Source organism: Aquarana catesbeiana, linkage group LG12, assembly GCF_042186555.1.
Source record: "Aquarana catesbeiana isolate 2022-GZ linkage group LG12, ASM4218655v1, whole genome shotgun sequence".
NCBI classification, from domain to species: Eukaryota; Metazoa; Chordata; class Amphibia; order Anura; family Ranidae; genus Aquarana; species Aquarana catesbeiana.
The window spans coordinates 158,675,965-158,692,040 of record NC_133335.1 but is presented as its reverse complement, the minus strand read 5'-3'; the positions used below and the strand labels follow the sequence as shown (position 1 = coordinate 158,692,040).

General features: G+C 45.3%; 1 protein-coding gene across 1 annotated transcript in view; it reads left to right on the top strand.

The window, feature by feature from the left end:
- MATN4 (matrilin 4) overlaps positions 1-14,032 on the top strand; it is a 162,941-nt gene extending 148,909 nt beyond the window's left edge. The window contains exon 13 of the mRNA XM_073606123.1: positions 13,467-14,032. Coding sequence (XP_073462224.1) covers positions 13,467-13,525 — 59 coding nt within the window. The 3' untranslated portion in view covers positions 13,526-14,032. The remainder of the gene's footprint in view (positions 1-13,466) is intronic.
- The last annotated feature ends 2,044 nt before the right edge of the window (positions 14,033-16,076 follow it).

Below are 16,076 nucleotides of genomic sequence, written 5' to 3'. Positions count from 1 at the left end.
CACCATCTCCTGTCCGTGGAACTCAGAAGATGCCATCAGTGCTGAGCAGAGCGCAATGAAGTTTGGCCCTAATCCCAACTCTTCTGCTGGGGGCTCACCTGATGGTTCTTCCTCAGCAGAAAAGTCTATCAAATCCCCTGTCTCTGCAACTGGTGTCTGGGGATGGAGGTTCACCATCTCCTGTCCATGGAATCCAGAAGATGCTATCAGTGCTGGGCAGAGGTTAGCAGAGCTCTGCCCTGTTGTCAGCACTTCAGGTTTGGGGATGGCAATCTCCAGATTTTCCACTGCAGATTCTCTGGCATGCTGCTGGACAGGCACATTCCTCCATCCAAGATCATCCCATGCAGAAAAGAGGATCATCAAGGTCAGTCAGCACTTGCTGCATCCGCCATAAGACCTCCGCCTCCCTAGCTGTGGGGGCAGGTTGGCAAAGCACACTATTGCTCTGCCACATTGCTGACTCTTCAGCCAGGATTTCAGGGTTGTCAGCTGGTATTTCCTGATAGTCCCAGGTAAAGGGAGCCCAGCCCTGGCACTGAGCAATGTCTACCAGCCGTCTGTAGGCGATCTCTAGCTCCCATTCCTGAACGGCCAGAAACTCCAAATCTTCCTGTGCCCAGTGCACTTCCGAAATGTTCAGTAGCCCTTCTCTGAAATCCATGATTTCGTCCAAACGCCACTCCAAATCACTCCCAAAGTTAGAGTCCCCTGTCAGATTCACATACAACATCTCCAAGCCGCCGTAGTTTAAGCCTTCCATTGGGCTGTCATCCACTATCCAGGGACATGCTTGGGATACATGCCACCGGAGGGCTCTGTAGCTCTCATCCAGCTTTATCTCTGCCCAGACCAGCCTGCTTAATTCAGCTGTCTGCTTCTTGTGTGGTTTTTCTCCCAAAAAACGCACCCGCAGTCCGTACTGCGACCAATACCTTTCCTCGATGGAGGGGAGAACTTTTCCCTGGTGTCGCTGCTCACGGGCTAGCGCTTCCTTCCAGAGTTTGCAGCGAATAGAATCACACCATCCCAGCAGGACCTGCTCTGACACTGGTCCTCTGTGCTGTATCTGCATCTCTCGCAACCTCCTTCTGAATTCCTCATCCATGGCGGCTGGTATCTGTACCTCTCCTCTCCTGCTATCTGGACCTTGGATCCAGATGGAAGTTTGGATGTCCCAGACTGCAGGAAGCTTTCCTGCTGCTTGCCACCAATGTCACGGAACGTCCCACACTCCGCTTGAGTGCTTCCGTCATATACCACTTCCTCCCAGTCTGTATACAGATATCAGATATTCCAACCTCTCTGAGCACAAAACAAGGTGACACTTGCTTGTTGCTACCATGAACTGTTTATTATGAATCAAAGTTATAAGACTTTATATGCCGTTGGAACCTCCTCTAACAATACAACTGTAACCTAATTAACATAATTAACATGAGCTAATTAACTAAAAAATTTACCCAGACCAGATGACAGACTTGTGGGCACCGAGCTTCACACAGTAGTATAAACACAATAGCTGCAGCTCCAATAGGAGTCGTCCCGTCTCCTACATTGTATAGAGGACAATGTGATCAGCTCATTCAATTAACATATACATAGGTAGTTGGAGTTGATGACACCAGCATCTCCTCACAGGATGTGTCCCAACAGAATGAATCAGTCTTATCAGCAGGGGGCTGCTGAAGGAATCCCCCCTCCCTCTTCAGGGACACAAATCTACAGCAAGGAGTCCCCAACAGAATCAAACAACATACAATATATACATATATACACGACGGAGTCCAATTAGTACAGTTCAGACTGGATTTCTCATTCACCTCACAAAGAGTATTGTTCCATTGAAAATCCAGGGCCCATAATCAAAAGGCAACAGGCTTGCATTCAGTCCTCTCCAACAGCCTCTGTCCCGGCTAGGTCTGTCACATAAGGTAAGTAAGTAATTTTAGTGAGTGGTAGTAACACTTGTGATAATCTTTGCAGTAACCTTGACGGTAACACTTGCAGTAGCTAATACTCTGCTTCTTCACAGCATAGTCCAGGCATTAATGGCACATCATGCGTCATAAGCATACACAAAATCAGGTTATTCTGCACTGGCACAGGCATGCAGCAGTGATTCACACAGGCTCAGAGTAAGGCATTAGTTCAGGCAAAGCCTACTTTACCAGGACAACATCTGCTGAAGGGGTGGCTGACTGGTAACACAGATAGTGGCTCTTCTAGGCTGGCAATTAGTCTGCAGCAGTGGCTCTGGTGATCGGAAACAAGAAGATAATGGTGTCCCTATCCCGTCCCTCCTCCAGCAGGAACCTTTCCTTATACTCTCACTCTCTCTCAAACCAGAGTGGGAGCTGTCCCTAGCCTTTCCCCTTTCACAAATTTACACAAACCCAGCAGGGTACTGCTATTTATTAACACTGCCCACACTTAAGATGGCTGCCAAAGGTCACCAGGAGTTGCAGCGTCCAATCAAACAGCAGCTTCCCCTGAGACGCCTACAGAGTCTGCAGAGGAACAATGTTCCTCTTAGCCTCTGCTCTTTTTGCACAGTGGCACTGCAACACAGCGCCACTTACGGGATGGAGGACAAACTGCAACTAGGTTTGCCACCTGTCCAGGATTCACCTGGACAGTTCGGGTTTGGAATCATGTGTCCGGGTTTAAAACCGCCTTATTATTCAGACTGGGCAATGGCTTCCCAGGGTTGCTGGCTGCAGTTGTCGAAGCCGAGAGTGTCTGTTACACTCTTTCACACTGCACAAAGCCAGCACTAACAATCCCCCCCCCCTACATACACACACACACACACACGGGAGAGGAGAGAGGACTTGATCTACTCCTCTTCCTTCCGCCCTTACCCCTTTGTGTCTGCCCACATTCCAATCCCTGACACTGTGCCTCAGAAAAGGAAAGTGGGGGCCATAAATTTGAAGTCCAGCAGCCTCAGATACATCTGGATGAGAGGTGCTGACTGCCAAGGGATGAGTGAACTCAAAATCCATTCCTGTCTGTGACTGAAGTCTCCCCCCTTCTCTCTCCTGCCTCTGAATGAGTACACTAAAGAAAATCAAGGTTCTCAGAGCACCCCTTACATCAGAGTTCCCCTTTACACCAGAAGCCACAGTGTTCCCCCTTACATCAGAGTCCTCTTCATGCATCAGAATACTCAGTGTTTCCCCTTAAATCAGGGTTTCCAGAGCATCCCTTATGTCAGAGTCCCCAGAGTTCTCCTTTACATCAGAGACTGCAGAGCCCCCCCCCCCCTTACAGTGTAAGATAACTCTGCAAGTGGATTCAGATGTAAAAGGGGAACTCTGTGGACTCTGATGTAAAGGGAGACTCTTGTGATTAACTTCATATTAGGAATGTTCCTTAATTGCAAAATGTACGTATAGTTTATACTATAAAAAAAAAATTCTGTGTGCCGCTACTAAAGTGTTCAGGTTTGACTTGAAGAAAAGGTGGCAACCCTAACTGCAACGCCTACAAGGTGGTAACAGTGCGGCATGACTGAGACCAGGCGTGAGACAAGAAAGGTAGAGCAGCCGCAGCATAGTTCCCTGCCTGCTCCTTAAGCTGGGGTATCATATATGTGCTACTGACTACTAAGGCAGATTTATTTTTTTTTATTCTTTTATCCTCCCCTAGGCCAGCAACCTTGTGCGCCCTTATCAATCTTCACACGGCATAAAGAACAAAATGTAATTTGCTGGCACTTGAATTATTATATACAATTTAACACAATCACAAGCAGAACCATGTCCACAGAAACAACATAATCATTGTACTAACACAACCACACATCTTTCCATAGAAACCTAATTAGTACTGTACTGACACAAGTACAGGACGCAATCAGTATTGCATGGACACAACCATAAACATATCTGTAGATGCTGTCAATTCTATACTGAAAAAATTAGAAACATGTCCCAGGACAAAATCAGAACCATACTAACCAGATACCCATAGGTGTCCACAGGGTCACTTGTAAATAAAGGCTGAAGTGTAAATGAAGACCATGTACTGTATATTTAATACTTTACTGGTGGCCTCTTCAAAATGCACTAATTAGTAGAAGTCATTGCAGATATTCCCACACTACCAGGTGTGTCAAACCCCCTGCTCCTTCCGCCACACAATGTGGTTCTTCCTGCTGGCTCATACGTTGTAGGCACTCCTACTCCTAGGAATCCTCCCACACTGCATTTCCAAAGACACTGGGATGTCCCAGCACTCATTGTGCAGGCATGTTCTGCTGTTTCCAACTGTGAACCCAAAAATCCATATTGAGAACAAATGAAATGTCATATACTACAGTAAGTCAATGGAATTATAATATTATCCACAAGCATGCCTTTCAAGGCTTAAATTGTGATACACTGAAAATGCTTTCACTTGATGATGAGACCATTGCAGACCTGATTGTTGTGGGAAATCTGGTGATACAAACATCCTTAGTATATCCTGCTTGAGCGGGGGCCACTAGAAGATTTTTCATATACAGTAGAGATTTGCAATTGCCTTCAAGCTCTTTCTTTAAGAAATAAACTTAAAGTGGAACTCAAGCCAAAACCTAACTAACTCTAAACCTACTCTCAGCCACACTCTAAACCTAATCTATTTAGCCCTGTAAAGCAAAAATCGCTATACTTACCTGTTCTGCAGCTGCTCTGATCCAGTCCTAGTATCAGCTGTCAGCGGTGGCTTTATTGTGTAGGGATGTGCAGGAGAGGCAGCCAACAACGGAAGCCTCATAGTAACTTTATGACGTCACATGCCAGGTATTTCCCAGCCGTTGTCGGTTTTCTCCTGCACACAGCATCCAGGTAAGTATACCATTTTTTTTCTTTCTTCTTTACAGGGCTAGATAGATTAGGCTTAAAAGGTGGCTGAGAGTAAGTTTAAAGTTAGGTTTTGACCTTGCACACAACTTCCACTTTAAGACCCCTTTCACATTGAGGTGGTTTTCAGGCCTTTCAGCCTAGAAATAGCCTCTAAATAATGCCTGAAAACCGCCTCCCATTCATTTCAGTGTGACTTTTACATTGGGGTGGTGCGCTTGCAGGACGTTATGAAAAGTCCTGCAAGCAGCATCTTTGGGGTGGTTTGGGAGCGCTGTATACAGCGCTCCCAAAAAGCCCTGTCCATTGAAATGAATGGGCAGCGCCTCCAAAGCGATTCGCAAGCGCTGCAACAAGGGCGCATTTAAACCCTTCTTTGTGGTTAAAAGTGCCCCGCTGGGGGGCATGGCTTGGTCATGGCACTATGAGGTTGTGAGACAGGGACCTCCATGCAGTGATCGGGGAGAGAGCCCGCAGCAGTGTACCGATCTCAGGCTTTTCTAATGTCAGCGACCGACAAAGCTCCAGGGACACCTTCCGCACACAGAGGGCCAGATATCTCTACATATTTCCTGTGCAATTCCACAACTCTGGTCCCGGCCCCAGATTCCAAGATGGAGCTGCCACGCAACACTAATGCCGGCTCCACCAGAAGAGATGGGGTAAAACACTGCCAGGTCTGGTTCCCGAGGCTCACTGTCAGACCATCCGGATTCTCCGATTCTATCTCCAGAGGTCCCCAGGGCAGACTCTCCTTCAGCCTCGCTGGCTGCCAGCTCACAGGAACAGCCGTCTGCAGTTGCATGGAAGGACATCATCTCCCTTCTCCCCACCAAGCAGGACGTCTCAGAGATGGCAGCCTCAATAGTGAGTATTCGCGCTAGAGAGATACATGATCTTAACTAGCAAATTGATAATGTGGACTCGCGGGTCTCAGCAGTTGAGACCACCTCAAATGTAATGAAAACTAGAGTGGCGGCCCTGGAGGAATCGCACATAAAATACCAACGGCACAATATTGCAACTGTTGATCGATGATGGTGAAAACCGCAATAGCAGAAACAATATTAGGCTGAGGGGTATACCAGAGGCCAACGCTGGGGGCGATCTCAGAGCTACAGTAACTGCCATTTTTAACCTCCTGCTGGATAAGTCACCCACAGAGGAATTGGAGTTGGATTGGGTGCACAGGGAACAGGGACCCTGTGGGGGGGATGCCTCCTTCCCCAGAGATGTCCTTGCCAGGGTCCACTTTTATACCATCAATGAGGAAATACTACGTCCCACATGGGCCAGGGGCCCAGTGGACTTTGATGGTGTCTCCATCTGCCTCTTCCCTGACCTCTCACGACTTACCCTACAGATGAGGGAGACTCTCCGCCTATTGCTGGAAGTCATAAGGCGCTCTGGGGCCACACATTGTTGGAGACACCCATTCCATCTCTCAGTTCAAAAGGGAAATAACCCCTTCATTCTACGCTGGCCTGAACAGCTAACAGATCTCTTTGCTTCCCTGGAGGCTCTGGAGGTCCCCATTCCAGATTGGCTGGACTTTCCAACTACCACTGGCAGCTCCCGTCCTGCATCTCCGAGACATCAAAGATCCAGAAGGCGAAGACAACAATCCAGTGCAAGGGTGGAATCCAGGGACACTCCGACCTCTCCTGAGCCTTAATTGTGTCCCGTTTTCTTGGTTGTCACCTGTTTCTGTGGCGGTGCAGTAGGAGGCTACATAGTGGCCACTGGACACAGGCAAGTTCGCCCACTTAGTTGTTTGTGTTACCTACGGGTACCGAGTGCCCAAGAACTGTAGGGGCGCTGCTCCTCACTTTGCCATCATGAGACTGAACAGCTGTTTGCTACCCAACCAGGCTGGCATATCAGTGCTCACAGAGACAACCTCACATTTTGCTCTTTAATGTGATTGACATGCTTGCAATATTCTGATCAGTCGTGCTCCGCAGCTGGACAGGGGCTGACGCACTGCATCCCTTTCCCACTTTAGACCAGGGTTGTTTCATTTTATTTTTTTTTTATATTTTTTACTTTTTTGCTAGCCTGTGGCAACTAGCCTGTGGCCTGTGGCAACTGCTCCCTGAAGGCTGTGTAACACTTTGCATTGTGCTATTTTAGTTTATGTAGTGTCTTGTGTGTACTATCTCTTATTGGGTTCTAGTTCCGGTTTATAGCTATCTATTTACATGTAGGCATAATTGGCCAGATCAATGACCACTCACTTATCCTATAGGTCCCATATCCTTGGTCATTAGGGGGTTCTCGGTGATTCCTCTCCTTCACTGTTGAGGTCTCAGTCTAACCCATTAATATAGGGTCTCACCCGTCGGCACATCTCCCGCTGCTTTACAGTCTTCCACTCCCCACCCATAGGCTGCATTTAAGTGCGTTAGGCTCTTTACAGCCAACCTTAGATCACCCAGCACACTTTCTCTTTTTGCTCCCCTCCCTTTTTTTTCTTTTTCTTCTTCTTCTTTTTTCTCAAGCTTCTAGTCCTTATTTCTTGTACTCCTTTCTTGCTTCCCCCCCCCTTCCTTCTTGTGAGTTTGGTTTCTTTTTCCACATCCCTTTTTTTTTTTCGCTATCCATGATCGGTGCAGGGAGAATGGTACCCCTGCAAATCTCACCTCCCGACACTCAGAGAATGGGCTCAAATTTACCTCCCTAAATGTTCGTGGTTTGGCCACTCCAGAGAACAGGTCCAGACTTCTTTCTGATTTCAAAAGGCTCTGTACTCAAGTGGCGTTCCTGCTTGAAACCCATTTCAAACTACAGACAGTCCCTAGGCTCTATAACCGTGATTTTCCTAGCGTTTATCACGCGCCCTCACCTCTGTCGAGATCCAAGGGTGTTAGTATCTTGATTGCAAAGTCAGTTCCCTGGACCTTTTTAGAAGAGCGTGCAGATCCCCAGGGCCGATACCTGCTTTTAAAAGGGAAAATTGGACCTACCACAGTGACCCTGGCGAATATATACTTTCAGAACTCGGATCATCTAACCTTCCTGAGGTCCTTGGTCCCAATATTACTGGAGTTCCGTGAGGGTACCTTTCTGTTGGGTGGGGACTTCAATTTCTCCCCAGAGCCATTACTGGACGCCTTGAGAGGGATTTCCCATATATATCTTACTCCTACCTTAAAAAACTAAAAGCAGAACTGTTTAATCTAAATCTAGTTGACCCTTGGAGAATTATGCACTCGAAGGATAGGGAGTACACCTACTATTCTTAGGTGCCTCCTCCCAAATTGACTTCATCTCCTTTTCTGACCACGACTCATGTGACCATGCTATGGGAAGATTCCTCCCATAGCCCTTGGATGTGGAGACTCAATGAGTCTGTTACAAAGTCCAGAGGTGCGTTGTGATCTAGGCAAGGTGCTTTCTGATTACTTCTCTGAAAACGTCGATCCGTCCTTGAATCCTGCGACCATCTGGGAAGCACATAAATGCATGTTGCGAGGCGTGCTGATCTGGATAGGGGCTCAAAAAAAGCGGGAGAGGACTCGGCAGATTTACGCATTCGTTGCCCAGGTGCACTCCCTCGAGTTGCAACACAAACGCTCATTGGCGGAATCCCATCTCACTGAGCTTTTTGAAGGCCAGGGAAGAGCTGAATGCTCTTCTCTACCAAAAGACCACCCAACGTCTAGCAAGGGCTAGACGTTCTTTGTTCGAGTTTTCTAATAAACCGGGTGCCATGTTGGCTAGAGCTCTTCGTGGCTCGAGGAAGCGCACCTTCATTACGTATATCACCACCAGAAAGGGTACTAAGGTGAACACCTCTGAAGCAATGGCGAGAGAATTTTGTGATTTCTACCAGGAGTTGTATAACTTACACCCTACTTGGACCCCAGAAATGGTTGCGACCCGGACAGAGTCAGCTACTGAATACATCTACCAGATGGGATCTGAGACTCCTTGGAGTCTGAGATCACTGCCGAGGAACTCAGAGTAGACTTAGCCCAAACTAAGGCACAGAAGGCATCGGGGCCGGACAGCTTCACGTTGACTTATTGCCATACCTTTCCGACTATCCTGACTTCTCATTTCTTGACAGCCTATAATGCTCTGAAAGGGGAAGGTTACATGCCAGCGGACACATTGAGGGCATACATATCGCTCATACACAATGAGGGGAAGGATCCATCCCAGTGTGGGAATTGTGGCAATGTTGATCTAAAGCTCTTTGCAAAAATCTTGTCAAACCAACTCTTGCCGCACATCCCGAAGTTGATACATTTGGATCAGGTGGGTTTTGTGCCATTGAGGGAGGCAAGAGACAACACCACCAGAGTGTACAATCTTATCCATATGATCCAGGAGCCCTTTTCTGTTGCTTTCCACAGACACAGAAAAGGCCTTCGACAAGGTGGCCTGACACTTTATGCGGGCAAAACTGGCTCACATTGGTCTGGGACCCAATTTGCTCAGATGGATCCTCTCCCTCTATTCCGCCTCTTTGGCGGCTGTTCGGGTAAATGAATGGCGCTCTGACTTCTTTGATATAGCAAACGGGACGAGACAGGGCCGTCTCCTTTCCCAGATTATTTTTATCTTGACTCTAGAGCCCTTTCTGTGTTCCATCAGAGACAATCCCAACATTTTGGGTGTACAGAAGTCCTCAGGGCATCATAAAATGGTGGCATACGTGGACGACTTAATCTTTTTTGTTTCCAGCCCACGGGTATCTCTTCCCAATATCCTAGAGGCCTTGCGTGTATATGGAGACTTGTCAAACTTTAAGGTCAATTTTGCTAAGTCTGCAGTGCTGTACATAACAGTCCCAGATTCCGAAGTCCAAAGTCTACGCACATCTTTGCGTTCCACTGGGCGGACAAATCTATTTGGTACCGGGGTATTAACATCACCCCTGACCTAGCAAACTTGTATTCCTCAAATCTACTACCCATGCTTCACGATCTGAAATCTGAACTCCAACATTGGCATACACTGACCTTGACCTGGTTTGGGCGGTGTAATGCCTTAAAAATTACAGTCCTACCAAGGATTTTGTATCTACTCCAAGCTATGCCAATCCATGTCCCCTTGGCATTTTTTAAACAGCTTTGAGCCATTTTTAGGGACTTCATTTGGTCCCAAAGGTCGCAGAGGATAAAAATGCACGTATTGTCTTTGCCTAAGGAGAAAGGGGGTATAGGGCTCCCCAACCTCTTCTAGTACTACAGGGCAGTGCACCTTTTGAGGGTCGTGGATTGGCATTGCAATGCAGAGTTCAAGCAGTGTGTGACGATGGAGATTGAGGACGCTCCCATCCCTCTCTTGACGTAGCCACGGCTCACTTCCTTACCCCCAGAGAACATGCGGGATCATCTAAAATTAATCACATTCACCGCATGGAGAACACACGTTATAATACAGAAGAACAATTTTGAGACAGGTGAAGGCCCTGGAGATACTACACCTTTACGGAGGCTTACCTGCAGGAGGTCACCTGATCTGAGTCCTTACTGAGCTAGACCTGGCAGCTGCCCAGATTTTCTTACATGGGCTTCTGTTCACCTCTCGGGATAGTGACCCATTTTCCTTTTCCTTTTTGTTTTGTTTGTCCCTCCCCCCTTCTTCCCTTACTCTTTTCTAAACTCTTGCTACATAGCCGTGGAAATTACAAAAATGGAAATTGGCAGACTTCACGGAAGAAATGTGTTATTTGATAATATCTGTGGATAAATAATTGATGCATAAAGTTAGAAACGTTAACAGTTCTATCCGCTTTCTCACATTACTAGATTTTCTCCATTTCGTTAGTTGTACTTTCACTGTTTGATTTTTGATATGTGTACTTAGGGGCCTTCAGGGCCCTCGACTTCGCTGAAGATAGATGTTATAGTATATACAAAGCTATTTCTAAACTGTCAGCAAACGTATTCGCAGGTCTTGTATGTCTAGGTTTTTTGGCTTATGGTGTCTGCCGTTGAAGTGTTCCTACTTGGCACCTTTGTTCAGTTTGGTAAACCTGACCTGTGACTGAGATACTTTTCCATAATAAAAGAATTTGAAAGAAAAGCTCCCCGCTAGCGGCCGAAAAGTGCCACTAAAACGACGGTAAAGCGCCGCTAAAACAAGTGGCACTTTACTGAGGCCGCTCGGCGCTTTCAGTGTGAAAGCAGCCTAAGTGATTTTTTTAATACTTTTTCAGGGAGGTCTGAATGGTTGAAAACATTTCATATATGATTAGAGAAGTCTTTGTAACAATGTACCGTATTTTTCGCTCCATAAGACACACGTTTTACCCCCCCAAAAAATAGGGGGAAAATGGTGCATCTTATGGAGCGAATACTGACCAAGCCGCATCCCCCAACCCCCGTTACCCACCGCCATGTTACATAACGGGCCGACTGTGATCCAAAGGCACGGCTGCAGAAGGGAAGCATCCTGGATCTCACTGGGGTCAGACTGGTCAGCGGCAGCAGCGACCATCATGTTCAGGCCCGGCTGGGCCCCAGCAGCACGCATGATACCATCATATAGCAAGGGAAGGGGGCCCGGCTCAGGTAGACAAAGCCCAGGATGCTTTGCAGCAGGAGAGCAGTCCCATGCACTGGGCCTGCGCACTGGACCTACTACTATAGTGTACACGCATTGGGCCCTCACTCCAAGTCCCTTTCAGTCCCTCGCTTTGGCAATTAGTGCCCGCCCTGCATAGTTTATGAAGACATTACTAAAGGGAACATAATTACTGTACGAATACTGTGAATACTGTAATTAACACTGACTAGGTGCTCAGCCACCCACGGCAGGGACCAGGTGCTCAGCCACCCCCACTGCAGGGACCAGGTGCTCAGCCACCCCCACTGCAGGGACCAGGTGCTCAGCCACCCACCGCAGGGACCAGGTGCTTAGCCACCCCTACTGCAGGGACCAGGTGCTCATTAGCAATGCCTTAGATGGAACTGAAGATTGTATTGTATATGAAGATAGTGAAGAAAGTGATGTGAGTGATTGTAAACAACTGAGCTTCATAAATGCTGACACTAGCGATGATGAGTTCTTGGGGTTCCCAGAAAACTAGAAGAGTACCCAAACCTTAAAGTCTCTCCTCATTTGTTAACGACAGTGATGATGGTCCTTAATATCATTGTTGACTGCTGTTCACTTTACATGGTTGAAATATTGTTCTGTTATATTTTAGTATGCCATTTGGTTCAGAATATTTTTTTTTCTTGTGTTCCTCCTCTAAAATCTAGGTGCGTCTTATGGAGCGAAAACTACGTTAGTTGTTATTATTTTTATCAACAATTTGGACTGCATTTAAATGCTAAATGCAAGAGCAGAAGAGTAGTAAGCACAATAAGTGATTATTTACATACTATACAGAGCTAAAGCCCCAAGAGCCTGATCCTGTAGCACCAGCCTCCAGAATCGGGATACCCTTTTTTGTTTGGGTCATTGTTGGAAACTTCTGGACATTGTTGGCTATACTGGTAGCTCTGTTACTTTCGGCAAGTCCCACCACCACTATGTAGGGACACATTCAGGGGGTTTTAAAACGAGTGGCAGCACATTTAAAGTTTATCTCAGAGCACAACAAAATCCCAAATCCTCCTACATCGACCACTCCTATTTATTTATAATTAATTTATCTGACTGTACACCACATTAACCCTCTGCAGCACCTCTTTACATAGTAAAGTCCAGTGATCCACCACCACAGTCCAGGCCCATAAGCTGCTTTTCTTGCCTCCTCTTGCATAATGACTGTATGAAGCCACTGCTTAGACTCTCCTTACAACCAATGACAATTGACCACATTTCCAGACAGTGATGTGGACACTGAAAGAAGGTGTCACAGTCAGGGGTCAAGCTTGGAGACCAACAGCAACAGCAGTAGAGAGGCTCCCAATGACCAGCTGGATAAGTAAACAAGCAGGTCAACCTGGTGGATGACATAGGCTTGCCTTATGTTAAGGGGTCTAAGCACTAACCAGTATTCCCCAGGGCTCCTTATGGTGGAGATGGGTTTTGCTGTACCAGGTCGCAGTCCTTAGGATAACCTCGCCAGGTGATCAGCAAGGCGGATCCAGTAGCAGATATAGCAGGTAGGGATCAAGTAGAAGCATAGTTAGTAAACAAGCCAAAGGTCAGTAACAAGTGGTTGCAGGTTGGGAATAAGCGGAAATGTAGTTGAGGAACAAGAAAAAGGTCGGTAATGAGTGGTTGCAAGTTGGGAACAAGCAGACGCATAGTTGAGGAACAAGCCAAAAGGTCAGAATAGAAGGGAATATATGGACAGCAGTAGGAGTGACAAGAACGACTGACAAGAGCAAGAAGAGACAGTGCCAGACACAGCAGAAGTTGCAGGTTCAGATCTGGGTCCTGGCAGAGGCAGCCTCCAATACTCTAGTCCTGTAGAAAGTAAGTTCGGGTCCCAGCCTATCATGTGACAGCACTTTTGGTAAGTAATTGGATCAATTTGTTTCATTTTTTGAAAATCAATCAAGCGAGTAGCTAGAGGAGGTTGGGAGGGCAAAATGTAATGGGGGCTCATCTGGAAAATCAGCTTTAAATGACACAATCATGTCTTGTCACACTGCATTATATGTCTGTATCTATTTCCAACATGTATTCCTTAACGTTTCTTACTAGCCCAGCTCACTGCAAGACTGGACATTTTGGAACACGAGCTGAAAGATAGAAAATGAAGCTCCCCAACTGAAAATATAAAAAGCTAAAAAGAGGTTTATGTGGCATTTTTATGTCACGTAATACTATTTTGTTATCCTTTTCGGGAGGCATACACCTACAAGCCGTGCAGAGCTGTAAAACTATTATATAAATAAATGTGAATAGATTGTTGTTATTATTATTAAAATGTTTTTACTGTAACTTACTAAGAATTGATATGGAATAGACTTTAGTAGGTTAAAACATACTTTGTATTTAATTTTTTTTTTCTTTTTAAAAAAAAAAAAATGAAACAAAAAGACACAATGATATTATTATGACAGTTCATTTTAAAAAGAGGGTCTGAATTTAAATTCATTAATGCCAAGAAGATGTTATGAATTTTGGCTTGGCGGCTTCTTTAAAGGCTCAAAATACATTTTTCATGCCATGATTTGTAAAGAATTTGCAGAGCTTCCTAGATTATTTTAAAACCCAGTCAAAACACACAACTCTGTAATAAATACATTGTGTGAATACCAATACATCTTGGTCTGCTTTTTGTTTTGGTTGTACTCTTTTCCTGGGGAAAATGCTCTGCCTGCACTTTTGAGCCTGTAAGGGCTCTAAACTCCTTGATATGGAATTAACTTAAGCCCCGTACACACAATAGGATTTTCCGACTGGAAATGTTGGATGTAAAGCTTTTGGCGGAAAATCTGACCGTGTGTATGCTCCATCAGACATTTGTTGGCGGACTTTCCGCCAACAAATGTTTTCTAGCATGTCTTCAAATTTTCAGCCAACAAATGTGTGTTGTCGGATTTTCCGATCGTGTGTACACAAGTCCATCGGACAAAAGTCCAAAGTACAAACACGCATGCACGGAAGCAGAAGTGGTCGGTCTTTACAAGACTAGCATCTTGTAAATTAGCAAATTATGAAATCTCCAAATGCAGCGCACAATTCTCTTCTTCTTTAATGGGATAATAATGAAACTGCTTTGCTGGTGATACTGATGGCGTTATTGCAAATTAATTTTCAAAGGCTTTTGTTTTTCTAGTGATATCAAGAATAATATTATTATGTTTTTTTTTTTTATTTGTGCAAGTTACCACAACACAATTATCCTGTAGTTTATAAGATCAAAGATACAACTATGTTGGTATCCCTTGTCAATTTTACATTTTATTTTTTTTAATGTAACCGCCTACTCCCAAACTGTCATTTGAAGTAAAACACATAGCCAAGTATTATTCTACACAATTTTTTAATTGTGCATTAAAAAAAAAATAGACATGCTATCTACCAATAGAACTTGACCAAAAAGTGCATTCTATGCATCCAAAAATATAGAAAATATACCAAATCAAATCATTATTCAACCAAAAAAAAAGTCAAAGCAATAACTCCAAGGCCAATAATAAATAACACGTTATCTCCTCCGATTCCGCAACATGTCTGGTTGACGAACGGCCATCCAGAAACGGACTGAAAAGCGCTAAATGAAAGACGTGAAAAGAAAAGCACGAATCAACGCTCACCAAACTTCTACTAACACAAAATTAGTAGAAGGAGCCCAAAGGGTGGCGCTAAAGAGCTGAAAAACCATGTAGTACATCTAGTACGTCACTATGTTCGTAATTGTTGGCCAATATTTGTGTGACCGTGTGTATGCGTGACAAGTTTGAGCCAATACCCTCTGGACAAAATTCCACGGTTTTGTTGTTGGAAAGTCCGATCATGTGTACGGGGCTTAACTGTATGTTAGTGGACTGTGAGAAGAGCTGAGCAATGTCTCTTGTGACTACAGCTTTACTAGGGTAAGTGAATATTCTACTCTCAATCAACCCCAAAGCAAACCCAACCTCGACCCCGACCCCAAATGCAGACATGTCTACAAATTTATTTCAAACAAAGCAAACTTTTGTGCTATACTGTACTGCAAACTGATATTATACTACTGACATTACAGTGCTCAGAAATCAATCAATCATGTTTGCCTTACTGATTCTAATACCAAAGCCACTGTAAACTCAGGTAGGATGGGTAAGGCGGTGTAGCGCTTCTCAGATAGGGGGTCCAATATTGCACAAACCACAAAAACAGAAAGGACGCAAACACCTTGTGCATTATTACCTCCAACACTTTATTATAAAGTAGATAAGTACAAGTTAGACTCACAAATCAAAATGAATATGTGGCATGTCTAATTGATGAGTCCAGAAGTCGGCTCTGTACCTGCTTAGAATGGTGCGGATGGTGACAGCTGACCTGTTTATGTGGACCGACCCCCTTACTCAGAGCAAGGACTTGTGTGATAATATATTTAAAGTTAACCTGTTCTTTACCACTCCAAAATCCCCCAAAAAGGTTGGTTAATCACCATGCACCAGTGCTACCAAGTGGGAGGAAAGGAGGATGTCACCCTTACCAACATAAAGCTGGTCCTCTGCTGCTAAATCCTCTGAGGCTGTGCTGTTTTTTTCCATGACATAGCCCTGTTGCTGGCCAAGAAGGGTGGGCAATGACATCATTCTTTATGTCTTTTCAAGTGCTACATGCAAATTGCATGTGAGTTTTCATAGT